Below are 24781 nucleotides of genomic sequence, written 5' to 3' on the forward strand. Positions count from 1 at the left end.
AACCGTCAAATATTTATAACAAGTGTGTGTTTAATTGTACTAATTTGTACTTACATAAATAAATTACAATAAAATTTTGGTTTTGAACAGTTTTATTCATGAAATAATCGCAACAAATTGAACTCGATCTCTAAAATTATTATCGAATTTTTGCCCTCGTGACACTTTCGACATAATTTCACTCCCCTCCAGGTCGTGAAATTAAAACTGTCAAAGGGTCACTCGGGAAAAATTCGATAATTAGAGCTCTTGTGCAATTACTACTGATTATTTCATTCATAGGAGATTCTGACCAATAGAAAGCTACAGAAATAAAAATTAAAGTGATATTTTTGATAATATCCTGTCAAGTATATTACGTCAGATGCCCTTCGTTGCTACGAAAAAATACATTCAGTGACATTAATGACAATTAATATTTTAAAAATTATAAAAGTGATGACTTTCAACCGTCAAATATTTATAACAACTGTGTGTTTAATTGTACTAATTTATACTTACATAAATAAATTACAATAAGATTTTGGTTTTGAACAGTTTTATTCATGAAATAATCGCAGCAAATTGCACTCGATCTCTAAAATTATTATCGAATTTTTGCCCTCGTGACACTTTGGACATAATTTCACTCCCCTTCGGGTCGTGAAATTAAAACTGTCAAAGTGCCACTCGGGAAAAATTCGATAATTTTAGAGCTCTTGTGCAATTACTACTGATAATTTTTTCACTAACTATGTATTTAGTGATTGTAATAATTTATATGTACAACAAAAACTAATACTCAATCGAGAAAAGAGGAAAAATGTTAAAGTGATTTTTTAATAATATACTTTTACTATGGAACGCTTACAATTTTGAACATCTTTAACAACAAAACACTTAGATCACAGAATATATTATCCTGATCTATTCTCTGCTTGGATCTTCGACAAATAATACACCATAAATAATTTTTTATTAAGTTCACGTCTTAAATCAATTATTTATCAAATACACTAATATGTATGTCAATATTATTTAATCAACAACTCAAAATATTCCCGATGTCATGTCAAATATTTAAAATTGTCACTGATTGTCACTGTCTGACTGGCAATATGCTGACAATATTTTATTCGACTGAGTGCGTTGTAAGACAAAGATAGATTTGGAAAATATTACCACGGACATTGTGTTCATTTTTTTCGAATCCTGAAAAAACCAATAAATATTTTTGAAAAATTTAAACGCAGAATGAAATACTAAATTATTTTCGAGGGCCGAAGTCCCTTAGAATAAATAAAAAGTTTATTTTGAATGAGATATTTGAAATTAAAAATCACACTAAATTTTCTCTTAGTTTTTCACCCCTGTAACTTATTAAAATAAACATTATAGAAGTTCTCAGGGACTTTCGGCCCTCGCTAATAACGTAATCTTTCATTCTACGTTTAAATTTTTCAAAAATACTTATTAGTTTTTTCAGGATTCGAAAAAAATGAATCCCCATTTGAATAGCATTGCAGCCGAAAATACGTACCATCCCCTTAAGAAAAATAAATAGATATATGGAAGAATATATTTAGAAATTCAATTAATGATGTCATGCTACTATACATTATACCTATAACAGCATGACATCATTAATTCAATTCCTAACTAAATTATATTCTTCCATATATTTATTTTTCTTAATATGTATACGAGTTGGTGTTATAAATAGGGTCGTATCGAACTTGGTGTCTATGCATTTTGGATTTATTGTAGTTACGCCTGACATTTCAACCCTGACAGAAATGTTGGTGACATCTGGTGACTGTTTCAATTAGAAACAATTCTATTATGTTTGGCGCCTAGGTAGATTATAAATGAGTGTATCCGCCTTTGGCGCTGAATGATGATGGCTTGATTCCCAGTACAAAAATCAAAAGGTATAGCTTACTAAGCCGTTTCGAAGGCCCTGTCCAACTACAAAATCGTAATTTGTCTATTACAGCTTCTCTATACTTAGTTGTTCGGAATCGACGTTAAGCTGTAGGTCCCGTGTATCCGTGTACATTTAATTATAACAACACGGATATATGCAGAGGAGTTGCTCAAAATTGGATGTAGCACATTAAGAAGAAGATACTCTTAACATCCAGTAGACATGTAATATAGTCGGTATGTATTTCAGTCAGAACAATACAGCCGAATTAATCTTAGGATGGGGACGTGGACGACACGGCTGTCTTACAAGACACGTCGAAGAATCTTCCTATATGAAAAGCATTGCCTAGTTTATCGTACAACGGGAAAGAGAGCCAACGGTGACGTGCACCGTTTATTGTTCTACGGATCGTGTCATGTACGCCCCATCCTAAGATAAATCCGGCTTATTGGGAAGGTTCAATGTATCGTTGACACAAGATGGGTTTGCAAGAGCAAAATAAGAGGTCTATTGGGCAGTGGTGGAGAACTTATATGTATATTCCATCTACCGAAGTTCCGAGGATTTGTATAATAGTCAAACGACATGTCAAAACCCTTAAGTTGATGAATCTTTATTGGAGAGATTTAACGGCTGTAAAGATGAAAACCCATAGAGGAAAGAAGTATGAAGGAGATAATTCTCGAATCAACATACCTTCCATAACCACCAAGGGAGTTGGAAGAGCTAGTGAGAGATTGCAGGAACCACCAATGAAAGAGGTGAGTCATTACTACAGTTTGTTATGGAACATAATTTGGGGTAATTTCATCTCGGCTCACTATAATCCATTAGTCCGTTATGATACCCAAGGTACATTTTAAAAACCTCCCAGGTCGGCTCGAAGATTAACAGGTAGGTATTAGTACCTCATTAGGGGAACTAATTAGGGTTCTTTGCGAATTTAAGAAACAGTTTCTCTTAGTTGCAAATGTTGACCCTGGAATCGCTTTCGCTACTGATACATAGGATAAAGTTTGGTTAGATGTTTGAGACATATTGACTGTTTGAGTATCCGCTACGCCACTGCTCATGTAGTCAAAAGCAATTACGTTTTTATCTTGAAATTATACCTAATTTAGCTTCTATGTATTATGGTAAAGGCTCAGGTTTTTATTCATTTTACAATAAAAATATATTGCCGAGTGTAAAGCAATCTTGTTTAAATTTTTCTTGTGTGTTTTTAACAGTTGCAACAAAAAATAAACCTCATCTAATAATACATACATCTTAGGGTATAACTATTTTTTGCCCTTGATACATAAATAACCATTTTTACAATAAGATGTAAAATTATTTAATAGTAACAATTAATATCCCACGAGCCGAGCTGGTATATTTTATATCGGGCAGTTTTAATCTTTGCGCCGACTTGGGACATTTTTAAACGAACTACCTGTTCCTTGGGCCGAGATAGACACTGCCCCATAATTTAGACAATTAAATGTAAGAATCAAATCACCTTTCGTAACTTCATATAAAGGAGGTAATGATATAACAGTGACCAAGAGTTACGTGGCTAAAACTGTTAAAAAATGGCATTGTATCAAATGAGGTATCTTGCTCAAACTATCGACACATCCGTTTTGAAATAATAGCCTCGTAAAACAGACTGGAAAGCACATTAAATTGACGTGGAACATTGTTTAGACATTGTTAAATGGAGAATAAGGTACACGATAGACAAACAAAGGACAGACGACCGACATCACAGGAAAAGTTAATTTCGCCAAAAGATCAGGTTAGTGGGGCAATTATCGCAAATCTCTGACTGAATGTAATAAGGAACCGACAAGGACAAAAAGAGAATCGAGAAAAAGGAATTGCGAGGAGTTAGAACAGACTATCGAAATATCAAAGCTCGATCAAGTTATTTCAAAGTGCCCTCAGATAAATATTACCTCACCCCAAATCATTATCTTGCCTTAAATGATATGGTATAGGTATACATCGGAATAATATTCACCTACTGCAAATCGGCGTGTGTAGTCAGAAGTCAACTTTTAACAAATGACTGGCAAGATTACCGACACCTTTATACATTCCATAGTCTATACAAAGTTGGATAATTCTACAACGCGTTAGCAACTTCCATGTATTTTTGAAAGTTGCGCAATCGACAAATGTTTTTTTAATTAGATGTAGAGATAGTGCAAACACTCGTGACCACGGCGCAGTAGACGAAATTTGGTACGCACTGTACTATGCAACGTGAAAATATCCGCCTTCGCGCAGATTTGCGTGGTCAGGAGTGTTTGCACTATCTCTAAAGGAACACAAAATATAATGTATACCGTTCCTTCAAGGTATGGGTAGAATGAACCATTTAAAAGAAAACTTTCCTATAATTTTTTTTTCTAAAGTCATCTGTTGCCTCAAAAAATAAAAATGATGTTTTTAATTAAACTTACATTTGGCAACCCGGCAGTTTTATTTATTTTAACCAAGAAAAGAAACAATAGGGCTTTTCATCGATTGTCATTTGTTTCGAGCTTCTGTCATTTATTGTATAATCTGTGTATAATATTAATATACACGGATTATACGACATGACAGAAGTTCGAAACAAATTACTGTGAATGAAAAGCCCTATTGTAAACATAAACAGTCGTAATTACCCATGTTACCTGTAACCCGAGAATACATCGTATTATTGTCAAGTTTTTGATTCGCGAATATCACATGTAATTACGTACGGTGTACGAGTACAACATTTATACCAATGCGATTTACCGCGAAGATTAAGGTTTTGTGGATGATTTCAAAATAAAATCTTCAGAGAACCCGAATTTCCGTGCAAAGTGTTGTGTGCAGATGAATCTTGTTTTACGAGAAATGACATGTTTAAAACATGTTCTACCGATACTTCTTGAAGACGTACCTTTATTGTAATAATAATTTTTCATATAGGTAAGTTGAACCCCTATACAAACTTTATTTATGAGATATTTAATAAACACAAATATCTATACTTATCAATACATAATATTATGCCTAACAATCGATGAGTCATGATAAATGATTTACAGTAAACAGTAATTATTTTAAGGTAGTATAAGAAGGGGCGCAACGTTGCCGGCTGTATTTGATTTTCTGTAGACATTAATCAAATCCATTAAAATTATTTTTTATGTTGGCTGACTTTACAAAAAAGTTGTAAAAGACTTTTTTGTTCAAAATGATGCACTTAGCCCATACCTTTAAGGAACGCACTATTTTCCGGGACACCCTGTATAAATCAAGAGTTTGAATACAATATATTTTGTATCCCTGTATTTCTGAAATAGCACATTAGTTCCAAATGCTGAAAACGCGGTCAAGGGATTTTCATGTTTATTTCTCATACTATCGTAGAGTCGTAATACTCGTACGCAAGTATAAGGATCAGACCGGATGTATTTTTATCCAAAGCTAGGGAGCAGTGAGCCATGTACGAAGTTATTTTGACCGATAGTAAAAGTGAAAAAGAACGTGTATATTGAAAACGCTGTAAAACGTTTTGCGATTTATCAATTTTATCGCTGTAAAGCACATTTTTCTATTTCAGGTATGCATGTATTAATGTAAGATATACGTTTTGATAACAATAAAAATAGTTAATACGTACAAAAAGTACAGAGTTCTGCATAGTTCTGAGACTAACGATCATTAATCTCAAAATGTACAGAAGATGCAGAATCACATTGGTTTAGCTGTCTTTAACTGCCTTTGCTTAGCTGACAGTTGTTTGAATACAAAAGTGTGAAATGACGCATGTGATGATTCTGGCGGTTGTCGAGTATGTATTGGCGGTTGTACAAAGTAATAGGTTCTGAATACTGTATTCCAAAAAGAATTGTATTCGTAATAAGCAATTTCAAAAGTCCATTATAATATACCTACAATTTAAAAAAATATGCGTTTAACAAAAAAGTTTCGAATTTCTTTCCGCCATATTGGATCCGCCATTTTGTTTAAAAAATGACAGATTTGTAATCAGCGACTTTAAATTACAAAAATTTGGAAAAAAATATTGCGTTTTTAATGATACATATTTTCAATTTCTTCCCGCCATTTTGTTTTTCAAAAAAATGTCAGATTCGTAATCAGCGATATCAAATACCCTTAGGTATTACGAAAGTAATTCCGAAGTGTATGTACAATATACGCTTTTAACGGTTCATGACCACCTTTTCGGCATTTGGAACCATAGTGCTGAGGCCAAGTTTTTATCTTCCAGTTACACGATGCTACAACTATAAATTAACAAATACAAAATTGTACACATTAACCTATTTTATATTACCTTTCTTTGTCTGGGAGTTTTGGTTTTGTCTTTCCCAGTAATACTCGAACTTCGTTCCCTTTCCTTTACGCTCACCGGCGGTTTCGGTTTCTTCTCGGAACTTGTTTGGGGAGTTTTTACCAATGTAGTCTGTACTAATTTTGGCTTGTTCGGTGTTACTGGAGGACTTTTCAAGACTTCTGGTTTTACAAACTTCGCTTTCGGGGACTCCTTTATATGTGGCGGTGTTTTGTTGGGAGATTGTTTTGCCCCTAGTAGAGAGGCTTTGAGTGCAGACTTCACTTGTTGGTGCAATTGCTGTTGTTTTGGGGAATGCTTAATAATTCCCACACTTACTCCCTTTTTTTGGACAGCTAGAGATACTCCATGATCTGTTGTATTTTTCACTAGTTTGAGTTTTGTTTGTGCCAAGTTTCCAGCCTGAAATAGAATTATATTCTTATTAATTATAGATAAGTAATTTAACGAACGAGATATGATAAATGGCAAAAATTTAGAGAACAAAGTGTTATATGCCATCATATCATACATTAATTTTAGTTTATTTGCGAATTTATTGGTGAACTTTTGTTGCATTAAATTGTTACTGACATTTTATCTATAGAGCAGTATAAATTTCAGGTCATAACTGTTACACAATACACCAGGTAGTACCTCACGCCCTGAATTTACAACTATAAGGCCCGGTACTTTATGTCTCGATTAACAGCCCGCTAGTTAACGGAGGTTTAATCGGGACCTCTTTAGGGTCTCTTGCGTTGTAATAAATGCAATTATAATTATTATACTTATTTATAATAATCATAATACTTGTAATAAAATTTGTAATTGCATTTATTACAACGCAAGAGACCCTAAAGAGGTCCCGATTAAACCCCCGTTAACTAACGGGCTGTTAATCGAGACATAAAGTACCGGCCCTAAGCCAAACAATTTAGTTATTTATTTATCAAAGAATTTGTTTTTCTTTATGACATATTTAGTCCAATGATTATCGATTATTTCTAATTTGTTTACTGCAAAGTGCAATTAAAAATATTTATTATATTAGAGATTAACGGGCCGAAACAAATTTGGTACGGATCAGTCATAGTATATTCACTTAAAAGAAATGTAGCTTGTAAACACGTACAAGCAAAGTACGCGTGAATAGAGGTGTTGAATGTCATTACTTATGAGTACCTAGTTGTTACTTTTGTTACATTTTTGTACGCAGTGATAAGTGCACTAAGAACCAGCAAAATAACGCAGAAGACGGAAAACATAATGCGTTGTGAAATAAAAAGACATGAAACTTGTATAGGGAATTATCAATAGAAACCTATAAATTTACATTATATTAATAATTTACCACCTTTATACGTATCGGAGGAGTTTGGCTAGTGCAATGTGACAGTGCAGTTTATAAAATTCTCCTGTGACAGTTTGACTCCGATACGTCCAAAGTTGGGAAACTATCGATATAATGTAAATTTATAGGTTTCTATTGATAACTTCCCACCTCTACTAGTTTCATCTCTTTTTATTACACAGCGTATTGTGACGCACAACGTGCGAATGAATTGATCACGCATTCCTTGTGTTGACAATATCTACATTTCTTTCAAGTGAATATACTTATAGAACATGTTTATACCCATACTATTTCTAGAAGGCTCTATTGTGATGTAGTAATGATTTTATAGCCTATGCGGTATAAATGTTTTATATAAAACTTATTATGTCATACAGGTAAAGGTTTTAGGAATCTTCAGTCTCGTTATGTATCTAAATGAGTTTACAAATTGATAATTGATTTCTCGAATACAATAATGAATATTTATTTCTTTCTACCTCTTGGAATCTGTTGTTTAATTTTTATAAAATATTTGTTATATTTATTTCTTAAGACTGTCATATATTTGGCCTTTTCTTTATTTTTTAGTAATCTAATTTTTGCTTCCTCTGTAAGGTATGCTTGCCAGTACCAGTCCATCTGTCAATGCCTACATAACCTACATTTTGTGTGTAGCTTTGTAACGTAATTATGACTTCCAATTCATGATTTCTAATTACTCTGTCTAGAACTATATTAAAATTTTTTACATGCAGACTTCACTTTTCTGTGAACATAGTTTAGAATGAGTGGTGCATCTGTTGTTAAACTCCGTCATATTTGTCAGCGACATTGGTTTCAGTAACTGAATACAGCTTTTATGGAATTTTTAATAGTGAAAGTGAAAACTATGAACAGAATAACCCGAAAACCATTTTCAGATGCAAAAGTGTGTACAGTCCGTACAATATAGATAGCGTTGCACGTCATTATCTACGTCAGAGATCTTAGTTGACATTGTTGCCCAATTACAAAAAATTCTTGAATTTATTTTAAATCAAATATATCACATAATTATTGCGAAGTAGATTATACAACAAAACAAATTAATATTCAATGTAAATAAATAAAAACATAGACACAAAACAAGAATTAAGTTATAATCTTACGTTAAGGCTATGGGTACATAATTCGCAAATATTTTACGTGTATCCCTACTTTTTCTGTCTTTACACGGCAAATTACGTGTAGTAAAATTCACACTGGTATGGATATGTAAACATTACTAGAATGTCATTCTACTTGAAAATGTCATCATTAATTTAAAGAGATGGGTTTTGAATGTTCTTGGATAACTGTTATTTTTATAATTGTAAATTATTAATTCAGTTAATAAATGTGATAAGTTTTTCACTAACTATGTATTCAGTGAATGTAATAATTTATTTGTACAACAAAGACTAATACTCAATCGGGAAAAGAGGAAAAGTTTTAAAGTGATTTTTTAATAATATAATGTTATGGAACGCTTACAAATTTGAACATCTTTAACAACAAAATACTTGGATCACGATCACAGAATATATTATCCTGATGTATTCTCTGCGTGGATCTTCCACAAATAATACACAATAAATAACTTTTTATTAAGTTCACGTCTTAAATCAATTATTTATCAAATACACTATATATCAATAATATTTAATCAATAACTCAACATATTCCCGATGCAATGTCAAATATTTAAAATTGTCACTGATTGTCAGTGTCTGACTGACAATATATGCTGACAATATTATATTCGGCTGAGTGCGTTGTAAGACAAAGATAGATTTGGAAAATATTACCACGGGATTGTGTTCATTTTTTTCAAATCCTGAAAAAACCAATAAATATTTTTGAAAAATTTAAACGCAGAATGAAGGACTAAATTATTACCGAGGGCCGAAAGTCCCTTAGAATAAATAAAAATTTTATTTTGAGTGATATATTTGAAATTAAAAATCACACTAAACTTTCTCTTAGTTTTTCACCCCTGTAACTTATTAAAATAAACATTATAGAAGTTCTCAGGGACTTTCGGCCCTCGCTAATAACGTAATCTTTCATTCTGCGTTTAAATTTTTCAAAAATACTTATTAGTTTTCTCAGGATTCGAAAAAAATGAATCCCCATTTGAATAGCGTTGCAGCCGAAAATACGTACCGATCCTCTTAAAGTAAATAATAAATACAATAAATATAATAAAACAAATACTTACAGTAAAAAATAAAAACAAATCTGAACTGTCAATACAGCAACTGTCTAATAAATGTTATCAATGTATGCCAAAATGTCACCTTTGTTCAATCGCAGTTAGAGTGTAATCAGAGCAAGTGTGCTTTATAAAAACGCTTTATATTCTACTTATACAAATTAAATAAAACAAGTTAGGGTATGTTCCTTTAAATTTACATTAATAGAAATCTTAAAATGTTATTTCTGCGCGTATATAACAAAATAGGTCTAGTGACTGTAATTCCAGTGTACTCAGCTAAACTATTCTAAAAAGGAACACACCTACGACTTGAATATTTCGTGTTGGTATCACATGTGCTACGACGCAGATGACGTGCAACGGTATCTATATTGAATGGACTGTATGCAAGTACTGAATGCTCTCGAAGAAAAATATGCTGGAACAAGTTCAAACATTTTTGATTGTGCAGTTTTTGAAACCTAAGACGGAACTAACTGAAAGAATCCTGCATATGTTTTGTTGATTGATAAGACTATAAAGGCTCTTTGAGTTTTTTAGATCCACATACGGATAGCGTTTCAAACGAAATGTCACTCAAAACTTCGACATAGTTTCTTCCAATTTCCAATACACGATTGTATGACTGTTGGAACTGCAATTTTGATTGGCATAGTTTCTTCATAGTTTGTTCCAATACAAGATTATGGTATGACTGTTAAGATTGCAATTTTGACTAAATATCGTAATTTTCCATAGTTTCTACGGCATCATAGTGCGTCTTATGTGTATGTGACCAACACTGTACTTTGAGAAAGGAAATCTCTACACCTTTTTAATGCACATTCATCATTGCATTACTTTTCTCACTTCCCTTGTAGTATACAAATATTTGACAACATTTCTGTATACTATATTCTATTTTAATTTGTTAAAGATGTTCAAAATTTATCTACTCGTTTCGATAGTAACAGTATGTTATTAAAATCACTTTATCAATTTTTATCTTTTCTCGTAATTGCATAGTATATAAATTATTGTAACTACTGAATACAGAGTTAGTGAAAAAATAATCCTATTAATTAATGAATAATTTAAACGATTAGGCAAGTAACGATTGTCCACGAATATTAAAAAACTTAACGAAATAGCCAACTCTATTTTGATGGTGAAATTGATACTCCGCTGTGGGCAACTAATACAACTATAACATACTTGCTAATGTGAACGTCTAGCTCGCAGTGTTGCCATGTAAAGGGTGTATGTCTAATTTAAATCGAAACAGTCTGTATTTATTTTAGAATCTTTCGTAGCATTCATTCTGTAGAAGTATTTTTAAAGTAATTTCAGACATATTTTCATATAGAATATCTTACAATAGTTTTTTGAATACATTAAATTGCATGGATATATAAGTACAAACCATTATGGTGTCTCGTTAGAATGTAGAAACGCCCATTTATAGCAACTGCATTATTTTAGCCGGAGATTTATCGGTTTTGTTTTATGAACCACATGAACTCTCATTAATTACGGACTCATATTGAAATGTTTCTTGAATTTCATCATTTAGTTTCAAACCAGTCACAAGGGCATTTGTTCCAGTGCAATCCTATGGTGGTATAGATTCATAGGGATAAAAATAAAGACTAATACATAAATAATTTATTGAAATAAATATGTAACAGTAATGGGAAGTACAAAAACCAAAAATAAAACTTACCTTTGCGGTAACGACTTCTTTAACCTCTCCTGATCTAACAGCTTCGAATCCTGGATGTTCTTTCAGCCACTGATCCAGATTAGCCGCACTCGGAACTTTATTTCCAGTTACCATCTTACCAGTTGATCTCTCATAAACTAGCACCTTAAAAATTATGGAGATTATTACAAATACAAGTAGGCCAGCAAATGAAGCATTTTGGCTCGAAATTTTTTCGTCCAGCATGTATTTACTTGAAATTTTCACAGAAGGTAGGGAATAGACCAAGGATAATTTTCTATATCATGCTGCTGTACGCTAAAACCTTGTGATTGCCACCCCATCTCGGGAGTGGGAATTTTTTATTACATTTTAGCCATGTAAATCGATGTAAAAAGTAATTCTAAGAAAAAAATGTTTTTTACATTTTATTCGTAAAACTAATATTTTCTTAGTTATTCGCGGTTGAAATGTAACAGTTTTTAACACCTTTTTTGAGGGTTTTTTGAGAATACTTCGAAAAATATGCATTTAATAAAAAAAAACTGTAGATATCAAAATTGTATCTTTTAATAACACAAACCAAATTCTTTTTCTATAATATTTTTACGACCAATACGAACAGAGATACGGCATGTTAAAGGTTAGCTTTTTTCGTCAAATACATAATTTGAAATATTCAAAGCCAAATAACGAGAAAACTTTGCATTTTTCGAGGAAAACTTAATAATCTTTTATCAAGCATACAATTAGAAAAACTCTCTAGCATAAAAATTGAGCGACATGATCAAAAAAAGATCGGTAACTGCTTTTCTCTACGAAAAAATCAGTGAAAACAACCCACTAACTACCTTCCTAATTAAAAATTGGTCTTCACCTTTCTTTAATTCCATTTATATTTGCAATATAAATACACCCACGAAGCTTGATCTATTTAAAAGGACTAATTTTAGAAACATTGGGGTTTAAAGAAACATAGATTTTTTGCAATTTCGTATTTTTCACCTTTTTCTTCAAAATATCTCCAAAAATACTGAAAATACGAAAAAATGATAGACTACTAAATTGTAGCTTTTTTAATAGCTAAAATTTTCTTGTGCATAGATTTTCATTACAGTGAAGAGTTAGCAATATATAGCTGTTTAAAACCTATATTTACGAGCAAACACGCCCTTATTCGAGCCCTTTAAACCCACCCCAATAAAAACTACGGGATCTTATGAAATTTAATTTATAAGTCTTATAGCTCTTCAAAAATCCTACAAAACTATTTTTGGAAAAACTTTTTATCGCCAAAAAAGAAGGAGCTATGTTTATAAAACGAATTTTTGTTTTCGAAAAATTTGAATAGTCCGCTTATATAGCATTTTTAATATAATACCACAGAACCGGTTCGTATACTGAAAGTTGACTAAAAAACTATTTGTATTTGTACATATTTGTAAATTCGTATTTTTGTGTAAATACATGTTTTTGTAATTCTTTAATTCTACTTTTTTTCTGTATAGATCTAGATTTCTATTAAATTACCTATTTATAAAAATTGCAATGTTATTAAGGGTGGTTTTTAAGGGTTGAAATATTATATTATATCCTTTAGCATAAAACAATCAATATTTAACCAATCAAAACCAAATTTTACCCATATTAAAGTTTACAATGTTTTTATATAATTTTTGACAATAAGGGGTAGTTTACATCCCTAAAAATAATCAACGCCTTGAGCATGATATAGAATATGAAGTACAGGGTGAGATGATCCTAATCCGAATTTTTTATGTAAATCGATGCAAGCCGAAATTATTCTTTTAGGATAAGTAAATTTTTTAGATATAACTTCAACAAGGGTGGTTGTAAGGGTTGAAATATTATGATATTATATCTTAAAACATAAAACAATCATTATGTAACTAATAAGAACCAAATGTTGACGATATTAAAGTTTAAAATGTTATTTTATAATTTTTTACAATTAGGTGTAGTTTTCACCCTTAAGAAAAAACAAAAGCGTACAACGGCTCAATATAGAAAATGATTTAGAGGGAGAAATGAGCATAATCCCAAGTTTTTGTACAAATCGATGCTGAACGAAAAAATTGCGAGGTTTTGCCATTTTTTCAGTTTCATTTCCTCGACTAAAACAAGATGGATTGTAACAATTATACAGAAATTGCCATATCAACTCAAACAGGTTGTTAAGAAGCTTATTACCTGCAAAGGAATATCCGCAAAGGAATACGACTTACAATAAATCAACAAAGGAGCCAATATATGGAACTAAAAAATAACAAGGAAATAAAGAATTTAAATGCATACTCTGGAAATAAACACTCAATTCAAAGAAGTAAATAAATAGTTGCATTTATCTGGGACTAATGATAGGTAATAAAGTGGAGGAAGATTGTGAAATCGGGGAAAGGTTAACCAAAGGAAATGGAAAATTATAAATATTCCATTGGCCAAAAGGCCAAGCTTCAGTTTCCGCAATCGCTTCTCTAAATGAAGGTGTTAAAGCCAAAGTGGCGTAAGTCATATTTTTGAAATGATTGTATAGATTTCTTGTCATCAGGAAAATCAGGAAAAGTGGTGTACACCCCTTTTCCTTTTAAAGGGTCTACTTATTTATATCAAGATTATAAAGGAAGACTTACATCATTTCAAAAATATGAATTACACCACTTTGGGTTTAAGGGGCTATCCTAGTGTAAAAGTACGAAATTCATATACTTTTTTGGGAATTTCTAAAATAAAAAGTACCGTACCAGTTATTTTGAAAATTTGCATGAGCATGTATTAGCAAGAGAAGTAAGTACATACATATAAAAAAAATTTCAAAAAAAATATTGAAAATTAAACGATTTATGCGCCATCTGCTGGCACCTTGAAAAATAAAACAGCTCCACTGCTGCAGTGATTGGGACTAATAGAGATCCTGAAATATAAAACTTCAAAGAGATTATTGAAATATAACTTGTTTTCTATACCATTAACTAGGAGTTTTGAAAAATATTATAATTTGGAAAAATGACGAAATGTTGAAAGTTTTTTTTTAGGTAAAAAATTCTCTGTTTCAAAAACCGCCAAATTGACATTGTTTATCCAATCATAAAACCGCTAGTTGATGGTATAGTATAGAAAATAACTTATATTTCAATAATCACTTTGAAATCTTATAAAGTAAAACCTGTCATATCCGGATCAATGTGGCGACAGACCGATCCTGATATGAAAAAATTCGGATATCAAGACAACTTCTGTGACCACTTCTTTTATAGTCTCTGAAGCGTTTTCTCCTTCATACATTCCAGTAATCAACGCCGTCAATAACTTTCTAGATTCTATAATACATTATTTCGCCATCTTTTAGTTCTTTTAGGTTGGGATGAGAGGGTGCGTTGTCCAACAGCAGGACTGCCTTTCTCGGTAGATCCGGACGGCAGAACCGTCCGGATATGAGGAGGTCCGGATATGACAGGTCCGAATATGGCAGGTTGTACTATATTTCAGGATCTCTATTAGTCCCAATCACTAGGTGCAGCAGTGGAGCTATGTTTTATTTTCATGGTGCCAGACGATGGCGCGTAAATCGTTTAATTTTCAATATTTTTTTACATTTACTTCTTTGTATAATAAATGTTCACGCCGATTTTCAAAACAAAACGAAACATTACTTTTTATTAGAGAAATTCCCAAAAAATTATATGAATTTTGTACTCTTACACTAGGATAACCCCTTAACACCCTCAAATATATACTAATAATATAAATTTTGTGGGATTATCCAACATATCAGGTACTGGCAGTCATTACGAATACAGTAGAACTCAAATTATCCGGATTAATTGGGACCGGACCCGATCCGGATAATCAAAAATCCGGATAATTGGATTTTTCTCGAAAAAGGTCTTTTCCGGGAAAGAAACGTAATTACAGCAAAACACAATGGAGAACATATACGATATGTATTATGAAAAACAATACAGTATAACATAACAATATGTAAATGACAAAGTTTACATTACGTAATATTGACACACGATACTAAATCACAGTAAAATGAATTATTTTTTTACAAACTTGATTTTTTCTTTTTCTCAATCTGATCCGGATTATTGGCGATCCGGATAATTGGAGTCCGGATAATTGGAGTTCTACTGTAGCATTCTAAGCTGAAGGAGAATATTTTTATAGGACCATGCAAAAAGCAGTACTTCTTCCAGATGCCCCAGAAAATTTTTGTGGAAAACGCTAACATACCACGGAACATTAACATACCACAAAGGACTCGATACCTGATTAGGTATCTGGGATAACCCGTTTAAAGTTTTAATCAATGATCTAAAAGGCAGGCATAAAATTTGCAAGATCTATAATGACCTATAAGACCTTATTGTGATTTCAGGAGACAAATGGATATAATGTAGGTATATCATCCTACTCACTGAGTGGGTACATTTTTAATGTGGACAAAGCTTACACTTTATTTATTAACTTACCGTTTCGATTCCTTGTGCGTGAGCAAGAATACATCCTTCACTGCAATAAACGGAATTCGACCTAGCAGGTTTTTGGCAAACGACACAAGAAATAGCATTTGCCACTGTTTCTGTTTTCTTAGCTGTACTACCAGAGCTTTCTGTGGAAGTTCTTGAATTTCTGGAAGCTTTTCTGATTCTTCTAGCTGCTGCTTGCGGCCTCCTTAACTTAGGATCCTTTAAAATAGAAACAAATTTAAAAATAATATTAGTTCTGTTGACAAAATTTATACAGTCTATCACATAATACAAGATACCTACTTTACAAAATAAACAAATCCACTCTTTTCCTTCCGCTTCCATTTGCTGGCCCATTGTCTTTGTGATGTTTACACATTTTCCATGGTACCACTCCTCGCAAGTATCACAACATATCATAAATCGGTTGTTGTGTGGCTGGTTGCATATACACCACAGTTTATTGGGATCGTCTTCTGACTCTTCCTCTTCATCGGCTGAGCTGTCAAGCTCATTTCCTGACACATGTTCATCATCAAGGGGCTTATGAATGGGTCTAAAAATAAATGGTATATAAGATATAACTATATAAATTATGTTGGTCTGACAAGCTTGTATATGCTGCAAATGTTACATATTATATTTTAGAATTCTAAGAGTAACATAAAATAAAATAATGAAGACACAAAGAGCCATGCAGAGAGCAATGTTAGGAGTAAAATTGACAGACAAAAAGCAAAACAACTGGGTCAGAAATAGAACAAAAGTCAAAGACGCAGGCCAACATATAGCCATGCTAAAATGGAGCTTAGCAGGTCATAACGCTAGACAAACGGACAATAGGTGGAATAGCACGATACAACAATGGAGACCATGGACAAGAAAGAGAGCAAGAGGACGACCCCAGATGAGATGGGAGGAACATTAAAAAGATAGGAGGAACGCACTGGAAACAGAAAGCACTAAACAGAAGCGAATGGAGGAAACTGGGGGAAGCCTATGTTCAAAATTGGACGAATTAAAGGGCAAACGAGGAAGAAGAGTTTCGGATCTAATTAACTCAAGTTCTTATTCATATTGTTTCACATAATCGAACGCCGTGTTGGTCTCAGATTACATCAGAGCTCTTCAGTACTCCAACAGATTGGGTTTAGAAGTTCTCATATCTGACACGTCCCATCTCAATTGCTAATAAGAAACGTCCTATAGATATACAAAACAACAACACATGAGTGAATAAGGCATAACGAAATAAACACGCGGATTCACTGAGAACATAATATAGGGGCAGCCCTGCCATTAGTTGTAGATTTGTTTATTGAACATGACGCACACACGCATGAGCGTCCATGAACAAAAAATACACATGTGTATGTACACCATCCTCAACCGACAAATCGTGTAATATTGTTGCACTCACCAATTCTGAGATGTAACACTAGTCCATTCTTTCACGGTTTTTGCTCTAAATTTTAAAGAACCTCTTGGATTGACATGAAATTTGGCATACGTATAGCTTACATGTCAAAGAAAAAAAGTGATATTGTGCCGATGTGTGCTTTTGCCCAGGGGGTGACTTTCACCCCCTCTTGGGGGTGAAAAAATATATGTCCAAAATAAGTCCGGAAATAGGTAAACTGACTAATTTTAAGTAACTTTTGTTCTATAGAGCTTTTTCGCCAAGACAACACTTTTCGAGTTATTTGCGAGTGAATATGTTCATTTTTCAACAAAATAACCACATTTTTAGACGGTTTTTCGCAAATAACTCAAAAAGTAAGTATTTTGTCGAAAAAAACGTTCTTAGCAAAAATATAGCTTATAAAAAAGTAAAAAAAAATGGTGTACGCGTTAGGTCTCTGGATCTCGTAGAACTAGAGTTATAGCCAATGAAAAATAGATTCATATTCACCAAATTTCAAATAGAATATTTCGACGTCAAATATCCAAAAAATTAAGCACTTTTTGGGGAAAACTCATTATAACTTTTTTAAAGTGTCTAAAAAAGCTTTATTTCTGTTTTTACAAAAAGTTTCTAGCATTAAATTTAAGCAAGTTACGCTCAAAATAAAGTTGGTCCATTTTGTTTTTGCAAAAAAAAATCGGGAAGACCACCCCCTAATTTAGTCCTGTCGCCAGGGGGGGTACAACGGCCTCCTTAATTCAGATGGACTTACCCAAGTTTTTTTTATATATTTTGACCCGCAGAATACGAATTTTTTGGGTAACAGTTGATCCGGATGTCGATAAGATTGTTATAGACAAAGAACTTGAGGAATTACATAACAGCGATTTCTCGCAAAACAAAACATCTTTTTGTATTTTTTGGGTCATTTTAAGCAAAAAATATTCCTACAAGTTTTTTCGTAGAATGCATAGTTTTCGAGATAACCGCGGTTAAACTTTCAAAAAATCGAAAAATTGTAAATTTTAAACCCGAATAACTTTTGATTAAAAAATAAAGTAGCAATTCTGCTTACCGCATTTGAAAGTTTAAGTCAAATTATATCGGTTTTGATTATTTGCATTGCTAAAAATTTATTATTTTATTGTTAAACAAAGCTGTAAACTGTAGTAAACACCTAGTATGTGAGTGATGTTTTCTATGATTTCTCATTTAAAATCGAACGAGTAGGTAGAGTAGCTACAAGTGCAAGCGAGGCAATTTCTACGTAGCATGCGGTAAAACGCATGTATTAGGCACGGGAAACCTATGTGTTTATAGATTAGTTTAACAATAAAAAAATTAATTTTTAGCAATGCAAATAATCAAAACCGATATAATTTGACTTAAACTTTCAAATGCGGTAAGCAGAATTGCTACTTTATTTTTTAATCAAAAGTTATTCGGGTTCAAAAATTGCAATTTTTCGATTTTTTGAAAGTTCAACCGCGATTATCTCGAAAACTATGCATTCTACGAAAAAACTTGTAGGAATATTTTTTGCTTAAAATGACCCAAAAAATACAAAAATATGTTTTGTTTTGCGAGAAATCACTGTTATGTAATTCCTCAAGTTCTTTGTCTATAACAATCTTATCGACATCCGGATCAACTGTTACCCAAAAAATTCGTATTCTACGGGTCAAAATATATAAAAAAAACTTGGGTAAGTCCATCTGAATTAAGGAGGCCGTTGTACCCCCCCTGGCGACAGGACTAATTAGCAACTTAAATGAAATTAATCGCTACCGCTCCACAAATTATTTTACTTATGTTGTGTTTATACGATGTGTAAGTTTCATCGATTCAAAATGCTTATTTTTGAAAAAATTTGGTTTCAAAGTAAAATTTTTAAAAATTTAAATTTTGAAAAATATACATTTTTTCAAAATAACTTAAAAATTGTTAGAGATACCAAAAATCTCGAAAAACAAAAAAAAGTCAGATTTGCTTTTCTGAATATCATGTATTTTTTTGTTTTTCTGTTAGACAAAAATTGATTAAGATTTGGTGTTTCAAAATTTGCATACATTCGTGATCAGTGACTCATTCAATCCCTTTTAACTACAGCCCTTTCAATAATAAGGACTTTGAACCGATGAAACTTACAGATCATATAAACAATATATACACGAGTCAAAAAACTTGTGAAGTCGTAACGATTAAGTTCATTTAAGATACTAATTAGGGCGTGATTTTCTCGATTTTCTTACCAAAACCAAAAGGGACTAACTTTATTTTAAGCGTAACTTGTTTAATTTTGATGCTAGAATTATTTTTATAACAAAAATGAAGTATTTTTTAAACACTTTAAATAAGTTGTAATGAGTTTTCCCCGAAATGTGCTTCATTTTTGGTTATTTCACGTTAAAGTATTCCATTTGGAATTTGACGAATATGAACCTATTTTTCATTAGCTATAACTCTGCTTCTACTAGGTGTAGAGACGTAATATATACACCATTTTTTAAAATTTTTTACAGGCTATATTTTTGCTAAGAATATTTTTTCGACAAAGTACTTACTATTTGAGTTATTTGCGAAAAACCATCTAAAAGTGTGGTTATTTTGTTGAAAAAATGAACATATTCACTGCCAAATAACTCGAAAAGTATTGACTTAGTGAAAAAACTCTATAGAACAAAAGTTACTTAAAATTAGCCAGTTTATCCATTTCCTGACTTTCTTTGGACGAATATTTTTTCACCCCCAAGAGGGGGTGAAAACCACCCCCAGGGCAAAAGCACATATCGGCACAATATCACTTTTTTTCTTTGACTTGTTAGCTATGTGTATGCCAAATTTCATGTGAATCCAAGCGGTTCTTTAAAATTTAGAGGTATTGCAATATTTTACCGTTAAAGAACGGACTACACCATCATGCCCAGGCGATGCATGGCAGAGAGAAAAGTTTTGACTAAAGCTTTGTTTCCTCGAAAGCGGTACCGGCAAACTGCGGCCGTAATAATGCGATGAATGTCAGATTGCGATGGAAAAATCAGGGTTATTTATTGCGGCAATGAAATGTGTAAACTCAGAAAGCGTCATCAGTACGGTTTTGCGTTGAAAACGGGCGACCATAGACGACCTCGATGTTGGTCTTTTAGTAGTGCTAGATGGTGAGGAATCAGAGAAATAGATCCATAAAAGAAGTAAATCTAATCTTCATAAAAATAGAACTGTAGATGTTGCACACCAAATACTAATTTGTCGCCATTTATATACTAACGAAAATATGTTCAGAGAATATTTTCGTTTGACTCTAGTCTTACGTCTTATGATATAATATAAAAGACGATTTTTGTTCAATACCAACAAACCGTGTTTCAACTCCATTGACTCCGAAGCAGAAATTATGCCTGCTTTTAAGTTATATAGTTCCATTACTATTGTAGCATTGCATTGTACTATTGTAGCATTCCATTGGCACATGTGGGCCAATCCAAGACAGGATATGAAACAATACATGGGGGATTAGGCTTTGGAACTAGAAATGAAGCTGGAGATGACATGCTTGAATTAGCAACAGCATTGGATACGGCGACTGTTAACACATTCTTTAAAAAGAGAGAAACTAAACTTATTACCTACAAAAGTGGACAACATCAATCCCAAATAGACTAGTTCATGATAAGGAAAGAAGACATACGTGAATGCAAGGACTGCAAGGTACTAGTTAGTGAGACAGTAAGCCAACAACATAAGCTGCTTGTTCTGGACATCGAAGTAAAAAGTGAAACTAGACAAAAATATCGGAGAGGACCACAAAAATCAAGTGGTGGCTGCTGAAAGATGAGAAAGAAGGTCTATTCAGGAGAAAAATAGTAGAAAAAATATTTTGTTACATGAAAGGAAGCCCCAATACAACTTGGAGAAAAATGGCCAGTAGTATTAGAGATACTGCTATTGAAATACTTGGGAAAACGTCAGGAATGTGTGCATACCACAATTTGTTTCAGTCCAATACTATTGTGAATGCAACTGGTAATATTCTGGACTTGGTGTTGGTCGATGATGCTGATGTAACTGTGTCCAGAGCTAATGAAGCTATTTTGAGGGAGGGTATGCATCACCCACGCCTGGAATTTGAGATAAAGATGACCAAAAGGCGCCCCAATGATGGTGGTTTGGTTAGTGACGGTTTTTATAGGGACTTCAAGTCGGCTGACTATGTGAAAATAACTGATTTTTTGTCACAGTTCTGTTGGGATAATTTATTTTTAGGAAAAACACTGAATCAAATTGTAAATATTTTCTATGATATAGTTTACTTAGCTATAGAATTATTCATCCCCCTAAAAAGGTATTCAAAACGTAGATTCCCTCCTTGGTTCTCTTTAGAGTTAAAGAACCGGATAGTTGAGAAAAATAAAGCTCACAAAAAATATCTTTTATCTAAATCAGTTCTGGATTATCAGACTTTTTCACAGCTGAGGGCTAATCGTAAATTGTTAAAAGCTGAAAGCTACAGAAATCATATTTACTTAACAGAATTATCAATAAGAAATAATTTGAAGGGATTTTGGTCGTTTGTGAATTCACGGAGAGGAAAGCCCTCTATGCCCGCTGTGTTGAGGTATGGTGGTGTTGAATCCGGTCATGGACCAGAAATTGTAAATATTTTTGCAGAATATTTTTCTACAGTATATTCCACTCAAATATGTGTCATACCCAGTGACTCACCTACATTTGGTCTTACTAATCTGACTGGTTTTAACATAACTATATCTGATATTTATCTAAAATTATCAGAACTGGATGCGAATAAGGGTCCTGGTCCTGATGGATTGCCTCCTAGCTTTCTCAAGAACTGTTGTTTTATATTATCCAGACCTCTTTTTCACATCTTTAATCTATCCTTAAATACGGGTGAATTTCCAGAATGTTGGAAAAATAGTTTTTTAACACCCATTTATAAAGCGGGAGATAATTCATTGGTGAATAATTACAGGCCCATTAGTATAATTAGTGTAATACTAAAGATATTTGAATGTTTTGTATGTGACTATCTTAAAGCTTCACTTGAAAAACAACTGGTAGACCAACAATTTGGATTTCGGAATAACAGATCAACCGAATGTAACACACTAGTATTTGTGGACTTCCTGAGGAAGGCATTGGAGAGGGGTAGAATGTAACACACTAGTATTTGTGGACTTCCTGAGGAAAGCATTGGAGAGGGGTTGTAGGGTACATGCACTATACACCGATTTCTCCAAGGCCTTTGATCGGGTCAACCATAATATTTTAATATTTAAACTTAAACAAATGGGTGTTAATGGTCCACTTCTTGAGTGGCTGAGAACATACTTGATTGACCGAGTTCAGATGGTGCGTATCAGGGATATTGTTTCCAGTGAGATTAAGGTTCATTCAGGAGTACCTCAGGGTTCACATTTGGGGCCCCTGTTATTTAACATATTCATCAATGATATACACCACTGCTTCCGACACAGTTCACATCTGCTTTTTGCAGATGATCTAAAGTTCTATACAATTATCAACAATACAGAAGACTGTATTAATCTTCAACATGATCTTGATCGGTTGAGTGAGTGGTGTATGTTGAATGCCATGGCCCCGAATGAATCTAAGTGTCATGCTATTTCTTTTGGACGATCGAGAGACCCAATAGAATATAATTATAATATACAGAATATTCCTGTTGACTGGGTTACTGAAATTCGTGATTTGGGAATTAATTTAGACTGTAAACTTTTATTTGAATCACATTATACATCAAAAATTTCCAAATCTTTACAAATGCTTGGTTTTATAAAAAGATGCACTAGAGACTTTCAGAATATTGATGCAATTAAATTACTATATTGTTCTTTAGTTAGACCTCATCTAGAGTATTGCTCTTGTGTTTGGTCTCCATCTTACAATATTTACATAACAAAAATCGAGACAGTCCAACACAAGTTCTTAAGGTACATAGCATATAAACTGGGTATACCTTTTGAGTTAAATCAGTTAAATTATTATCAAACTGAAACCCAATTGGGTATTCTCTCATTGCGTGACCAACGAGTAATTAAGGATGCAAGGATGCTCTATGGCATAATTAATTCAACAGTTTTGTGTCCTCAGCTACTTGAGCAGGTTGGTCTCCATGTACCTCTCCGCAGAACTCGATTAAATCAAACATTCTATGTTCCTATCCATAGAACCAACTATGCATATAACAACCTTTTATCTCGAGCACTAAGATGCGCAAACACTCAACCTGATCTAGATTTCTTTGCACCGAAGTCTGAATTCATCTCTGGCCTCAGACGTTTGTTTGAGTAGTTGTTGGATATTCATTATTGTGATATATGAATCTGATTTATGTGATTAAGTTTGTGATGTTTATATTTTATTGCATTATTGTTTTATTATTACTATTTTATTGTAGTTTTATTATTATTGACACATGTATTATGTATATTGGACTTACAAACTTGTAATCTTATTGGGCAGTGTCCCGTTGAAAATAAATAAATAAATAAATGAAAAAAGTTTGAGGATAAAGAGACTTGGTGGTGGTCAAACGAAGTACAAGGAAAAATAAAAGAGAAGAGAAAATTATATAAAAAATGGCAAGAAACCAGATCCGACACAGATCTTCAAAACTATATGGTGGTGAAAAAGGAAGCGAAAGTAGCAGTAGCAAAAGCCAAAGCAGAAGCGTATTCAAACCTATACAATCAACTTGATACCAGGAAAGGCGAAACGAAGATATATAAAATAGCCAAACAGAGAGCAAAGAAAGCAAAAGATTTTAATCAGATTAGATGTATCCGAGATGAAAATAATAAAATATTAGTTCACGAAAGGGATGTCAAAAAAAAGATGGAGAAAGTACTTTGACAGCTTACTAAATGAAGAATTTGACAGACAGCCTGTAGAGTCAACGGAGACAGTAGCAGCAATGGTCACCAAAATAACCAACGAGGAAGTGGCTCAAGCGCTTCAAAAAATAAAGAAAGGAAAAGCGGTAGGACCAGATGATATTCCTGGGGAAGTATGGAGAGCATTGGGAGAGACAGGAACAAGGTGGCTAGCAGGTCTATTTAATAGAATTATGGAAGTTGGACAAATTCCAGACGAATGGAGAAGCAGCATACTGGTACCTGTTTACAAAACAAGGGAGATATACAACAATGTACAAACTACAGGGCTATAAAACACACGCTTAGCCACACCATGAAAATATGGGAAAGAGTAATTGATAGACGGATACGTGAAGAGACCGAAATATCCGAGAATCAATTTGGCTTTATGCAGGGTAGATCAACAGATGCAATTTTCATTATAAGGCAGTTGATGGAAAAATACAGGAGTAAAAAACAAACGCTCATATGGTATTCATT

General features: G+C 32.9%; 1 protein-coding gene across 2 annotated transcripts in view; it reads right to left on the reverse strand.

Annotated features, from left to right (window-relative positions):
• Positions 1-24781, reverse strand: part of LOC126878850 (death-inducer obliterator 1) — a 234578-nt gene that overhangs the window by 124425 nt on the left and 85372 nt on the right. For both annotated transcript variants that reach the window (XM_050641744.1, XM_050641743.1), the window contains exons 7-10: positions 16283-16535; positions 15983-16198; positions 11508-11651; positions 6234-6653 (exon numbers count right to left, since the gene is read on the reverse strand). In XM_050641744.1, the coding sequence (XP_050497701.1) occupies positions 6234-6653; positions 11508-11651; positions 15983-16198; positions 16283-16535 (1033 nt within the window). The remainder of the gene's footprint in view (positions 1-6233; positions 6654-11507; positions 11652-15982; positions 16199-16282; positions 16536-24781) is intronic.

Source organism: Diabrotica virgifera, chromosome 1 (genome assembly GCF_917563875.1).
Source record: "Diabrotica virgifera virgifera chromosome 1, PGI_DIABVI_V3a".
NCBI lineage: Eukaryota > Metazoa > Arthropoda > Insecta > Coleoptera > Chrysomelidae > Diabrotica > Diabrotica virgifera.